Source organism: Micromesistius poutassou, assembly GCF_964030765.1.
Source record: "Micromesistius poutassou genome assembly, chromosome: 3".
NCBI classification, from domain to species: domain Eukaryota; kingdom Metazoa; phylum Chordata; class Actinopteri; order Gadiformes; family Gadidae; genus Micromesistius; species Micromesistius poutassou.
The window spans coordinates 482,061-494,560 of record NC_140273.1 but is presented as its reverse complement, the minus strand read 5'-3'; the positions used below and the strand labels follow the sequence as shown (position 1 = coordinate 494,560).

The window sequence follows — 12,500 nt, the reverse complement described above, 5'->3', positions numbered from 1 at the left end:
GTGCATGCAGTTTGAAAGGGGAGAGGGAGGGGGGGGGGGGGGGGTGGAGGGGGGGGCGGGGGGGCGGGGGGGGGTACAAAGTCATGCCGGCTCCCAATATTCCAGGTCTGTGGGTCCGAGGGGAGGATGATCATTGGTCGAGAGTGTCCTGACAGATTGATTTGATTGGTTACTTGCACATTCGCAGAGATGCACATTAGGACATTGTCAGCAATCCTTTTTTTTTTTTTTTTCTTTCTTTCTTTGTTTTTCCAAATTATACGTAAAGAAGAAATATAGCGAAACCAAAAGAAATGGGCTATTATTTATTTGTTTTTTTTTTGTCTTTTTTTTTCTCGTTGTTTTCTTCAAAAAGTTAGATGTTTGTCATAAAAAATCAAGCTCTTGTGCTTGCCGTTAAATCTCAAAACAATGTAAACCGAAGATAGGATACAAATCCCGAACATGTGCGAAGGATTAAGGGGTTGACTCGCCTCGGAAAAAAAACCAAAAAGGTAAAAGGTATTCCCCCCCCTTATTTGTTCTTGCAAGAGTGAACATAGATATACGCTTGTACAGTAAGGTGATTCCCTCGTGGCAATAAAATCTATTTTATTGGTCACCTCTGGCGAGGCCTATTATTATACATCTATACAAAGACGACTGGAGCGTTGGCCAGTGGTGGAACAAAGAAAAAAAAACAACGTTGCACGCTAATCTCATAATCGTGTAGAAAGTTAAGATGTGGGGCCCCGTCGGACTCCTCCCCCTGCAATACGTGTGGGCGGGTACATCTGCAGAAGTCGATCTTTGAGTTGTAGTATTTTTTTTCGTTTTTTTCATCACTTGCTTTTTTTTTTTTTTCTTCTTCTTCTTCTTCTTCATGCACACGTCGAACCGACAAAACACACCATGAACAATTTTTTTTTTTTTACGAGTTTTGAAAAACATTTTTTGTGCAAGAAGTAACAAAGAAGAGCAAGGAAAAACATGAACGTAAAAACACTAAAACAGAGGGAGGGGGGCGGGGGGGCGAGGGCGGCGGGGGGGGGGGTGGGGGGCGGAGCCAGAGAGAGGAGGCCACGCCCCCCCCCCCCACCATGGTAAACATACTGAAATACGGAGCTTTCCGACACACAAAACGAGGACCAGTGATGGAGCTCGAAGGTCTAGGCACCGTATGAAGGCCCTGTGCTTCAACGCAACACGCCCCTACGGAAAAGGCAACCTGCCGGCAGTCTTTATTCATTGTGTTACTGGAGGGGGAGGAGGAGGAGGAGGAGGAGGCCACTGCAGACCGGGCCCGGAGAGCGCCACCTGCAGGCTCGGAGGGTGATTGCCGCCTGTTTTTCCCAGGTCCATACATTCCACACATTCCCACGTTTGCAGACGTTTTTTTTTTTTTCCTTTATTGTTGAAATGGGAATCGCACCACCCTGCTTTTATTTCAATAATCCCGTCTCTAATAACTGCCACTTGTGCCTTTTTTTTTTGTTTATAACCGACCCCCCCCCCCCCTCTGGGGGTTGGCGGGGGGGTGGTTGGGGGGGTGGGGGGGTGGGGCGGGGGGGGGGTCGTCGTCCAGGGCAACAGCCCTAGGGTTCTTCCATACAAACAGAGTAGAGTATGAAACCTAGCCTTGAAATGACACAAACATCAAAATGCAGAGCTTCCTACGGCAGAAGAAGGTAGAACGAGACAGGAGTGATTGTCAGATCTCAACAAAGCTTTCTCATTGCGACTCTGATTGTTGTTCTTCTACATAGTCACCACTGTTTGTTGTTTTTTTGTTTTTAAATATGTATTTATTTCTTCTTTGTCTACAGTACGTCCAAGTATTTTTAAATTCATCATCAAAGTCTTACTTGGGGGGGGGGGGGTGGGGTGGGGTGGGTGGCGGTGGTGGGGGGGTGGGGGGGTGGGGGGGGCCCTACGACCGGACCCCCGGGGGCCCGGAAGAGCTGTCCAGAGAGGTCTGGGAGGCCCGCCGGGTGAGGGAGGCTAGTGTGGGGTCCACCAGGGAGGAAGGTGGGAACAACTTGTACCAACCAATCACGGTGCTCGATAAGTCCAGCTCCTCCAATAGGATTTGTGCAACTCCCATGAAGCTCTTGTGGTCCATGCGTCCGTAGTCTCCCCAGACGATCACCTGCGGTGACAGACAACAGACGCTGTTGCACGACGGAACCAAACCCATTCACAAGATCAACCGGAGAAGAGTGGTTCAATTTAGACTAATCAATTATCAATCAATCAATTAGCAGCAATGCCTTAACTCTCCTTATGGTTAACCGGCCAGCAGCCCATCACAGATTTAAAAGGTTTTGTATGCATGTACGTCAATTATGGCCCCCACTGCACTCCTGATCATCAGCTAGAAGGAGGGGTCCCCCACTCTGAGTTCCTTCTCTTCTTCCTTGCTAATTAAAGGGAGTTTTTTCTTGCCCTCTGGGGGGGCTAGGGTCGGGGGGGGGGGGTCACTAACACACGGCCTGTTAAGCCCTTTGAGACTGTAGCGGTGATTAAGGGCGACATGAGTACCATTTCATTGAATTATCTTCAAAGAGAAGGCAATTCAAAAACAGGAGAGCACATTAAATCAGGACGGACTCCACTCTTAACTCTCCCTGGCGGAAGGAAACCGAAACGTTTTAACAGAAACTGCGAGTGGATGCTGCGAGTTACCTGCAACACTTTCCCCTGCGGGCTCTCTTCAAACTGCAGCGCTTGCTGGTACAACGGGTCCAGCGTTTTCCTCGCAATCTTGGTCTTCTTCTTGGCCACGTAGGCCCCGTTGTTCAGCAGGTACACCTTGACGTACGGAGCTGAGGGCACGGACGCAACGAGGGGAGAAAGCCATTAGTGGGAACACGGGACAATCAGCGCCGCGGTTCCACGCGCTCCAGACCGCCGCACTCGCTCCGGAATGGACGCGTCGTTAGGGGGCGTTAGAGCCACCGTCCCGCTACGTCAGGGCAGGCAGAGTGGACCTGGCATCTGCCTAGTCTCCCCCCCCCTCACTCTCCCCACAGCCCCTTCTCCCTTCCCTTACTCTCCTAAAAACACCTCTCTTACTGTATGGTGTACGTCCTGGCACTTAATGTACACACTTACTGTATGGTGTACGTCCTGGCACTTAATGTACACACTTACTGTATGGTGTACGTCCTGGCACTTAATGTACACACTTACTGTATGGTGTACGTCCTGGCACTTAATGTACGCACTTACTGTATGGTGTATGTCCTGTCACTTAATGTACACACTTACTGTATGTTGTACGTCTTGGCACTTAATGTACGCACTTACTGTATGTTGTATGTCCTGGCACTTAATGTACGCACTTATTGTATGTTGTACGTCCTGGCACTTAATGTACACACTTATTGTATGGTGTACGTCCTGTCACTCAATGTACACACTTACTGTATGTTGTACGTCTTGGCACTTAATGTACACACTTACTGTATGGTGTACGTCCTGGCACTTAATGTACACACTTATTGTATGTTGTACGTCTTGGCACTTAATGTACACACTTACTGTATGTTGTACGTCTTGGCACTTAATGTACGCACTTACTGTATGGTGTATGTCCTGGCACTTAATGTACGCACTTATTGTATGTTGTACGTCCTGGCACTTAATGTACACACTTACTGTATGGTGTACGTCTTGGCACTTAATGTACACACTTACTGTATGTTGTATGTCCTGGCACTTAATGTACGCACTTATTGTATGTTGTACGTCCTGGCACTTAATGTACGCACTTATTGTATGTTGTACGTCCTGGCACTTAATGTACACACTTATTGTATGGTGTACGTCCTGGCACTTAATGTACACACTTACTGTATGATGTACGTCCTGGCACTTAATGTACACACTTACTGTATGGTGTACGTCCTGGCACTTAATGTACACACTTACTGTATGTTGTATGTCCTGGCACTTAATGTACGCAGTTATTGTATGTTGTACGTCCTGGCACTTAATGTACACACTTACTGTATGATGTACGTCCTGGCACTCAAAAAAGTACATAGCATCGTGTAGCGTCTCATCCTAGCTATCTTTGTTGTATACGGGGAAGGGGTTCACCTTAGCGATTGTATCTGTTTCTATGAACATCATTACTGTACCCACAGCAATATATATTGTTGTTTCTCTCTGTTTCTTCTGAGAAATGTACTTATTGTAAGTCGCTTTGGATAAAAAAGCGTCTGCTAAAACGCCGCTGAACGTAAATGTACGATACAAGGCTATGGCGTGGAGGAAGAGAGAGAGACGGTCTCTAACCAGGGAGGGACTTGGAGCCCGGCTTCTGGACCAGGCCTCGCGCCCGGATCACCTCCACCTCCAGCTGGCCCTTCTTGTCCATCATGCCGATCTGGATGTCACCTGGATGGGGAGGGAGCAGAACCAACAACCACATGGCCCGTCAACCACACCGGGGAACCTGCAGAACGCCTGGGTCACGAGGGAAAGCCTCACGATGACGATAAAAACAGGACTGTGTTCTGTAGCCTCTTATCCTCGCTATCTTTGTTGTGTACGGGGAACGGGTTAACCTAGTGATGGTTAGTGCTTGGCGCTTGGTTCTATGAACATCCTCACTGTACCCACAGTGATATATTTTTGTTTCCCTTTCTTCTGACAAACGTACTTATTGTGAGTCGCTTTGGATAAAAGCGTCTGCTAAACGCCCTGAACGTAAACGTAAACGAAACTAAGAGCTCCAACTGCTTCCTACAAGAGGTGGAACTGTAGGTGCGTTTCTAGTCATTGATTCTTGTCTCTGTGTTTATTCTCATCTTATTTCATGTTTTTTCTTTTTTTTCCATTACTCAGTTTTATTACTCTGTATCACTGTGATGTGTGTTTGGGTCATTGTCCCAACTCATTACATGTTGTCTTTTAATTTGATATATAACATCAACTCCTGTCCAGGGACAACAGATGTAAATTAGCCTTGTGGCTAACATCTGGCCCCATTATATATTGTGCATTGTCCCTGTCAAATAAACGTAAAATAAAATAAAATAAAATAAATAAATAAAAAATAAATGAGAAGAACACCCAGAAGAGGAGCTGACAGGACAGGGGAGGGGTGGGGGGGGGGGGGGGGGGGACCGACCTATGGCGGGCGTGGCCAGGGTCTGCCGGCCCACGAGCTGAGCAGGTCCCAGGCCGTCCAGGAAGTCGCTGAACTGACTGTTGGCCCCCAGATTCACCCCGGAGAAGATCAAACTGAAACACACCACACACACACACACACACACACACACACACACACACACACACACACACACACACACCCCCGCATCCACAAACTTAAGACTCTTTTGTTTCACAGCAACGGAAGAGAAACGACCGCAGAACACAGCAGGACAAAGGAAAGTCCAAAAAAACAAAACAAAAGAAAGTCATCATGTTTAAAAAAAAAAAATAAAGTTCAGAAATGGGAAAAGGTTGTGGTGGTGGGAGGGGGGGTGGGTGGGGGGGGGGGGGGGGTGGAGAGGATTAGACGGTTAGGGTTAGGGTTAGAACAGGAAGAGGAGTTTGTGGTTTACTGACTTCCCCTCCGAGTTGTAGCTGTTCATGCTGCCGTTGGTGGACTCGCGGCTGGGCTGCCGGCTCATGTTGCGGCTGAGCTCTACCGCCATGCCCGTCTCCGTGCTCCGCTGGATGGGCGCGCCCTTCTCCTTCTTACTCTTACCCTCTGCAGGACAACCGGGGACACACGGGAGAGACGGCGTGAGTGAGGGAGGGAGGGAGGGACGGAGTGAGGGAGTGAGTGTGTATGAGAGAGAGAGAAAGAGAGAGAGAGAAAAAGTGTGAGTGTGTGTGTGTGTGTGTGTGTGTGTGTGTGTGTGTATGTAGTGTCTCTGTGTGTGTGTGTGTGTGTGTGTGTGTGTGTGTGTGTGTCTGTGGTGTGTGAGTGTGTGTGTGTGTGTGTGTGTGTGTCTGTGGTGTGTGAGTGTGAGTGTAGTGTGTGTATGTGTGTGTGTGTTTGTGTCAGTGTGTGGGTTAGAGTGGGTGGCTGTTGTAGAGGTGAATTGAAAGTGAAGTTTTCCCCCAAAATAACCTTTTTCAAATCCCTTATTTAACCACGGCAACAACAAAGAACGGTGTTGTGCAAAGCGTTTTGAACTCAAACACAAACGTCACTCTATCGGGGATTTCAGTCCTGGGATTTAAAACCTCACCGACAATCTCCAGAACTATCAATCAACCGGTGACCAGAACCATTTAGACTTCGTCACAGGGAGTGGAACAAAGTTCGAGTTCGACCGATACCGATACCAGCATCGCAAAGTCCTCGGATACGGCCAAAAACAAATGCATTATCGGGTCGCGGCGGGTACGCAAGTCTATGTGCCGATCCGACACCATCACGTGATTTACTACTCTGGCAAAGAACATCACAAACACGTGCGGTCGTTACGCTGCGTTGGTCAACGGTCGGAAGTAGGCAAGTCGGAATGGGAAACGCGTCCTCTCCGACGTACGTGCATTCGAGCTAACTCGGGAAAAAAACGTGAACGCACGGACGCTCAACTACAAGAATACAAATGTATTATTCTAATTATAGATTATAAATGTAAATGATCTAGTTCAGAAAACAGCACGTGAACCGACTGTACTACTATCGCTGTCATCGTAGGAGAACCCTTCAATAAGAAACAAGCGCTGTTAGTAGATACAAAGCTAGACGCCGTATCGGTATATGTATATATACACTCGGTATCGGCTGATACACAAGTTCAGGAATCGGAATCGGCATCGGGAAGGAAAAAAAACGGTATCGGAACATCTCTGGAACTAAGCGGGGGGAAAGCCGGCAGGAATGCAGCGACGGTGGGAGCGGGCCGCTGAGCTCGTTCACCTCCTTGTAGTCGGAGAAGCCAAACAAACAAACGTGCACCACGTGACGTCGGGACGGGAGGGTCTCGGCTCTCACACACTGCGGCCATGGGAGCCGCTGCTATATTTATTCACTTCTTCTTCTTCTTCTTCTCCCCCCTGCAAAACGAGACTGTTGTGCTACGAGCGGGAGGAAGCGGGACACCGTGGGATGGGGGGGGGGGGGGCGGGTGGGGGGGGCCCCTGTGATGTGCGCTGTCTGAAGTGGGGCCAGAATCACACACCGTGTTCGTCGAACCCCCCCCCTCCCCCTCGTTTCCACGTCAACAGAGGAAGCCATTGAGTACGTAAAGTCAACACCCCTGGATTAAAAGGGTCGAGGTGTGTGTGGGGGGGGGGGGGGCTGGGGGGGTGGTGTGAGTGGGGGGGGGGGGGTATCACAGAAGTCCTACGGCTATGAGATGTGCTCTAACTCCTGGAGGTAGAGCGGGTCGGCTGGTAACCGGAAGGTTGCTGGTTCGATCCCCGGCTCCTCCTAGCTGAGTGTCGTGGTGTCCCTGAGCGAGACGCCCTCTCACCCCTCTGACTGCTCCCTGACCCGCTGGCTGTCGCCCTGCGTGGCTGACTCCCCCGTCGGTGTGTGAATGTGTGCGTGAACGGGTGAATGTTGGGCAATATTATAAAGACCCCCTCAGAGTGTGACAGAGACGGCTGCCGCACGCTCCCAAGGGAGTTTCAAAGTAAAAGTCAGGCTGTTGCATTGGGTGGTTTCTCCGGGGGATTTCTGTTTTATTTCGAGGGCAGACTAAAAAGCAGGGCAGCAGAACCGCAGAATGTTCTTTTATAGATTTGATCGAGCTTTGATTCCGTTGTGCACTGTGATATCCAGACACACACACACACACACACACACACACACACACACACACACACACACACACACACACACACACACACACACACACACACACACACACACACACACACATGCCAGGGCGCGCCTCACGCCACACATCATATACCAGGGCGCACTATAGCCTCGTCTCCCTGGAGACCCCCTCTACAAGATCTGACCTTGGAAAAAATATCTTTCTGTTTTCTAGCCCCGCAAAAAATGGAAACAAACTCCAGGATAGTCTTAAATTCAAACTATTTGTATCAGTTGATCATTTCACTTTTTTTTTTAGATGGTAGGATTACGGTACAGTGCTCTTGCTTTAACCAGCTATTGTTATTATTTTATTTTATTTATTATTATTTATTTTATTTTTCCTTTTTTATTAGAATTTAAATTGTTGTATTTTGCTTCCTATTTGAATTCTGTATTTTGTATCTCCTGGACTTTTTGTGATCAGGGCCTTGCTGTGAAAGAGCTCTTTGAGCTTTGCGTCTTTTTCCCCCCTGAATAAACAAATCTTTATGTATCACGAACACAGATACAAAGGGGCGGCAACCCACAGGAAACCAGGGAGAGACGAGCAAAGCCAAATCCGTAAAGACGAAGAAGCCTGCCGCGGAATTCTGGACCATTTAATCAACGATAACGGCGGTATCTCAGCGTTCTCCGCCGCCACGGGCGTTCTGCGCTCTCATGTTATTGTGTGTTGTCTCTCCGCCGCGGGCGTTCTGCGCTCTCATGTTATTGTGTGTTACCGGGTAGAACAGAGTGAAAGCCTTTCATTTGAAGCCTCACACAGCGGAGGCTTCAGTCTCTCCCCGCGGCCTCGCCGGCTCCGAGGGGATCTGGCCTCGGCCGGTCGGCCGGGCGTCTCCTCCTCCTCTCCGCTTTGAAGCTCACAGAGAAACGCATCGTGAGCTCGGCTGAGGTGGTTTCAGGACGAGAGGCCGATGTGTCGTCATGCGGTTGAGCGTAACGTACAGCGAATAAGTTGTTGACTCCTTGGTGTATAAAATACATTCAACTGGAATCTGAATCTTTGTATTTCGTTATATAAGATGTGTACCAAATGGGTGACACTGTATACAACAGCATGCAAATGTCCAATACATTCACACACACAGTTTAATGTATAACGCCTTTAAAACGAGTATTCTCATTGAGGCAGTTGCTCAAGAGGTAGTACAAGCGGGTACAAATCAAATTGAATACAATTTTGAATGAAATTGAATTCAATGAAATGTACAACAATTTGATATAATTGCACTGCATTGCATCAAATTGAACTGAACTGAATTGAATTGAACTGAATTGAATTGAATTGAACTGAACAGTACTATGTACAATGCACTGCTTGAGTACTACCATGAGGTCATGACGTCAGCGGGGGGGGGGGGGGGGGGGGGGGTGTCTCACCTGGTCCGCTGATCTGGGAGGTGCTTCGGCTGCGGCGGTTGCCCACGATGGCGACCACGCGGGCGCTGAAGCTGGAGCGCCGCTTCTTGGCCCCGCCCCCCACCGTGCCCAGCGCCGTGTCCGATTGGCTGCCGTCTGTGCGCTCCTGGGCGTAGATCTCGCCGCTGACGCTGGAGCTCTTCAGCATGATGCGGCCCGCTGACGCACGCATCTGACGGCTGGAGAGGAGGAGGAGAGAGGAGGAGGAGGAGGAGGAGGAGGAGGAGAGAGAGGAGGAGGAAGAGGAGGAGGGGAGGAGAAGGAGGATGAGGAGGGGGAAGAGGTGGAGAAGGAGGAGGAGGATAAGGAGGAGGGGAGGAAGAGGAGGATGAGGAGGGGGAAGAGGAGGGGGAGAGGAGGAGGAGGATGAGGAGAGGGAGGAGGAGGAGGATGAGGAGGAGAGGGAGGAGGAGGGGGAGGAAGAGGAGGGGGAGGAAGAGGAGGAGGAGGAGAGGGAGGAGGAGAGGGAGGAGGAAGAGGAGGATGAGGAGGAGGAGGGGGATGAGGTGAATAAGAAGAAGAAGAGGAGAATTTAGGTTTAGAAGAGGAAGAGCTGGTGGTGAACTTTGATCTCCGCCCCCCCCCTCCCTCACACAACAAGAAATGCTTTTGGGGTGAAAGGGTGTTGTCTGTACTGTACCTTATGCTCGGGTGAATAGGTGAATAGAAAACATGTACTGTATTGAGGCGGTGAACAGACGGGTGATGAACAGGGGGTTTTGGTTCAGGGTATTTGTTGTTTAATAAATCAACACGTGGGGTCAACTTCATTATGATCAGTGATGACAATCCCCAAGAGAGAAGATATTGACCAGCTCGCTGTTGTCAAAATTGAGCAAAACGTCCCAAATATCAAGTCACGTTTGAATTAACCACTCACGTTTCAAATATAAAGTCACGTTTGAATTAACCAGTCACGTTTCAAATACCAAGTCACGTTTGAATTAAACAGTCACGTTTCAGATATCAAGTCACGTTTTAGATATCAAGTCACGTTTCAGATACCAAGTCACGTTTGAATTAAACAGTCACGTTTCAGAAATCAAGTCACGTTTCAGACATCAAGTCACGTTTCAAATACCAAGTCATGTTTGAATTAACCAGTCACGTTTCAAATATCAAGTCAAGTCAAAAATATCAAGTCACGTTTCAAATACCAAGTCACGTTTGAATTAAACAGTCACGTTTCAAATATCAAGTCAAGTCAAAAATATCAAGTCACGTTTCAGATATCAAGTCACGTTTGAATTAAGCAGTCACGTTTCAGATATCAAGTCAAGTCAAAAATATCAAGTCACGTTTGAATTAACCAGTCACGTTTCAAATATCAAGTCAAGTCAAAAATATCAAGTCACGTTTCATATATCAAGTCACGTTTCAAATACCAAGTCACGTTTCAAATACCAAGTCACGTTTCAGGCATCAAGTCCATTCACAAACTCCTCTCTGAAGAGAATCGTCATGGGAACGGGTTGCTGCTGGCGGGCCCCAAGTTAAACTGCGACGCGCACGGGGCGTCGCTCTGGTCCCTCCTCCTCAGGCGGAGGAGGAGGCGGCTGAGGACCCCGCCCGGGGCCCCCGGGGGCCCCAGGAGCCGCCGCACGTCGGCCCCCTCGGACGGGCTGAGGGTGCTGCAGGACGCCCCCGACACACTGCCCCGGGCCGCGCCCATCAGCACCCCAGGGCCCGCCACCCCCACCCCCACCCCCCAGGGGCCGGGGGCCGCCGGGGCGGGGGGCCCCTCCAGCGACCCCTGCACAGGGGTGTGGTGGTGGTGGTGGTGGTGGTGGGGCGGGAGGGTGGAGATGGTGGTGGTGGTGGTGGTGGTGGTGGTGGAGGAGGAGGAGGAGGGTCGTGGGGGGTCAGACTCTGGAGGGGGGGGTCCAGGGTCCGGACGGCGGCAGCACTGGACGCATGCGAGGAGGACGGGTCTGAGACATGCACCCAGACACAGCCTGGTTACGGGCGCACGGACACGTGGACACACAAACACAGCACAACACACAACACAACACAGACACACACAACGATAACACACACAGGGAGAGGATGCAGGGTGCATATGGATTATGACGTCAAGACGACATGGGCTGAGAACTCGGTTGGATGACGTGTGCATTCAGAATGATCCCGTTGTGTTTGTGTCTTCATTGTTTGTCACTCTTTGCTGAGATATGATTTGTGTGCCACAAAAAGAATCCATGCAAATGCCTTTTATTTCCATGCATTTCCTGGTGAGAAATGAATATTGTTATTGATTTAAAATTAATTGATATGAGGACACATCCCAGTAATTGAATTCAATTAACACAACAATTAGGAGATCTGTGTGGAAAAGGTCAAGCCGCGCAGAAGGGGAAGGATGACGAACACGGAGATGACTCAATAATGGATCGCACAATCAATCTCCTCGTGTCACGGGCTGACTGTTAGCTCTGTGTCGCAGGTAAAAATACCCTCTTCCGTCCAAAAAACTGACCCCGAACCAGCCTCCCAGTGCATTATTAATCCATCCGTCTCTTTCAAAACCTGACCCCGGTGCTAGGCCTATTAATCCTATCAATTATACACCAGCCCAGTGATGAACCAGCAGAAGCTGCTGCTGCTGCTGTTTCCAAAGCTCTGAGGAGGCAGTTCTCCATCCCATAATGAGAAAATACACACACACTCAAATGATCCACTATCACTCAATGCTGATTTGAGTACTAAAATATGTTTATATGTAAAATATGCAGTTATTGTATGTTGAGCATCCTGGAAGTTAATGTACCCACTTATTGTATGCTGCACATCCTGCCATTTAAAAATAGTACTTAATAATAATAGTAGCATCTTATCCTAGCTATCTCTGTTGTGTACGGGGAATGGGTTAACCTAGTGATGGTTAGTGCTTGGCACTTGGTTCTATGAACATCCTTACTGTACCCACAGCGATATATTGTTTCTCTTTCTTCTGACAAACGTACTTATTGTAAGTCGCTATAAGCCATATATATTCCATATATATTCTTCATCCCTACACGTGTGCATGCACCCTCCTAGCTCCCCCCCCCCCCCCAGCATGCGGCCAGCGGCTGCTCAGTGACCGCCTGATTGGGTCGGCGGTGGGGCCGCGGCCCGCCCCCCCCCCCCCCCCCGGCTCTCCCTGGTGGACCCACACCTCAGTGCATTAGTGCGCTAACTAGCTGCCCTCGGTCACCCTCTGGCCCGCAGAGCGCCGCTGGAACGGCTTCATCTGTCCACGTCAGCACCACGCTCCACCGGCCACGGCCGGGCACATGTGTGTGTGTGTGTGTGT

The 12,500-nt window shown here is 49.4% G+C and overlaps 1 protein-coding gene across 1 annotated transcript; it reads right to left on the bottom strand.

Annotated features, from left to right (window-relative positions):
• Positions 1-1,395: 1,395 nt before the first annotated feature.
• Positions 1,396-9,378, bottom strand: LOC311340855 (regulating synaptic membrane exocytosis protein 1-like). The gene is made up of 6 exons (XM_084465752.1): positions 9,164-9,378; positions 5,560-5,704; positions 5,120-5,232; positions 4,282-4,383; positions 2,665-2,804; positions 1,396-2,128 (listed from the first exon to the last, which is right to left on the bottom strand). The coding sequence occupies exons 1-6, from the start codon at positions 9,372-9,374 to the stop codon at positions 1,910-1,912; spliced, it is 930 nt and encodes a 309-aa protein (XP_084321878.1). The 5' UTR covers positions 9,375-9,378; the 3' UTR covers positions 1,396-1,909.
• Between the last annotated feature and the right edge of the window lie 3,122 nt (positions 9,379-12,500).

Excerpts from the sequence above, each read along its gene's own strand:
- LOC311340855 (XM_084465752.1), bottom strand. The coding sequence starts at position 9,374 with ATGCGTGCGTCAGCGGGCCGCATCATGCTGAAGAGCTCCAGCGTCAGC. Across the intron at positions 2,805-4,281 it reads GGGCTCCAAGTCCCTCCCTG|CTCCGTACGTCAAGGTGTAC; the intron begins GTTAGAGACCGT and ends CCGTGCCCTCAG. Across the intron at positions 2,129-2,664 it reads CGCAGGGGAAAGTGTTGCAG|GTGATCGTCTGGGGAGACTA; the intron begins GTAACTCGCAGC and ends CTGTCACCGCAG.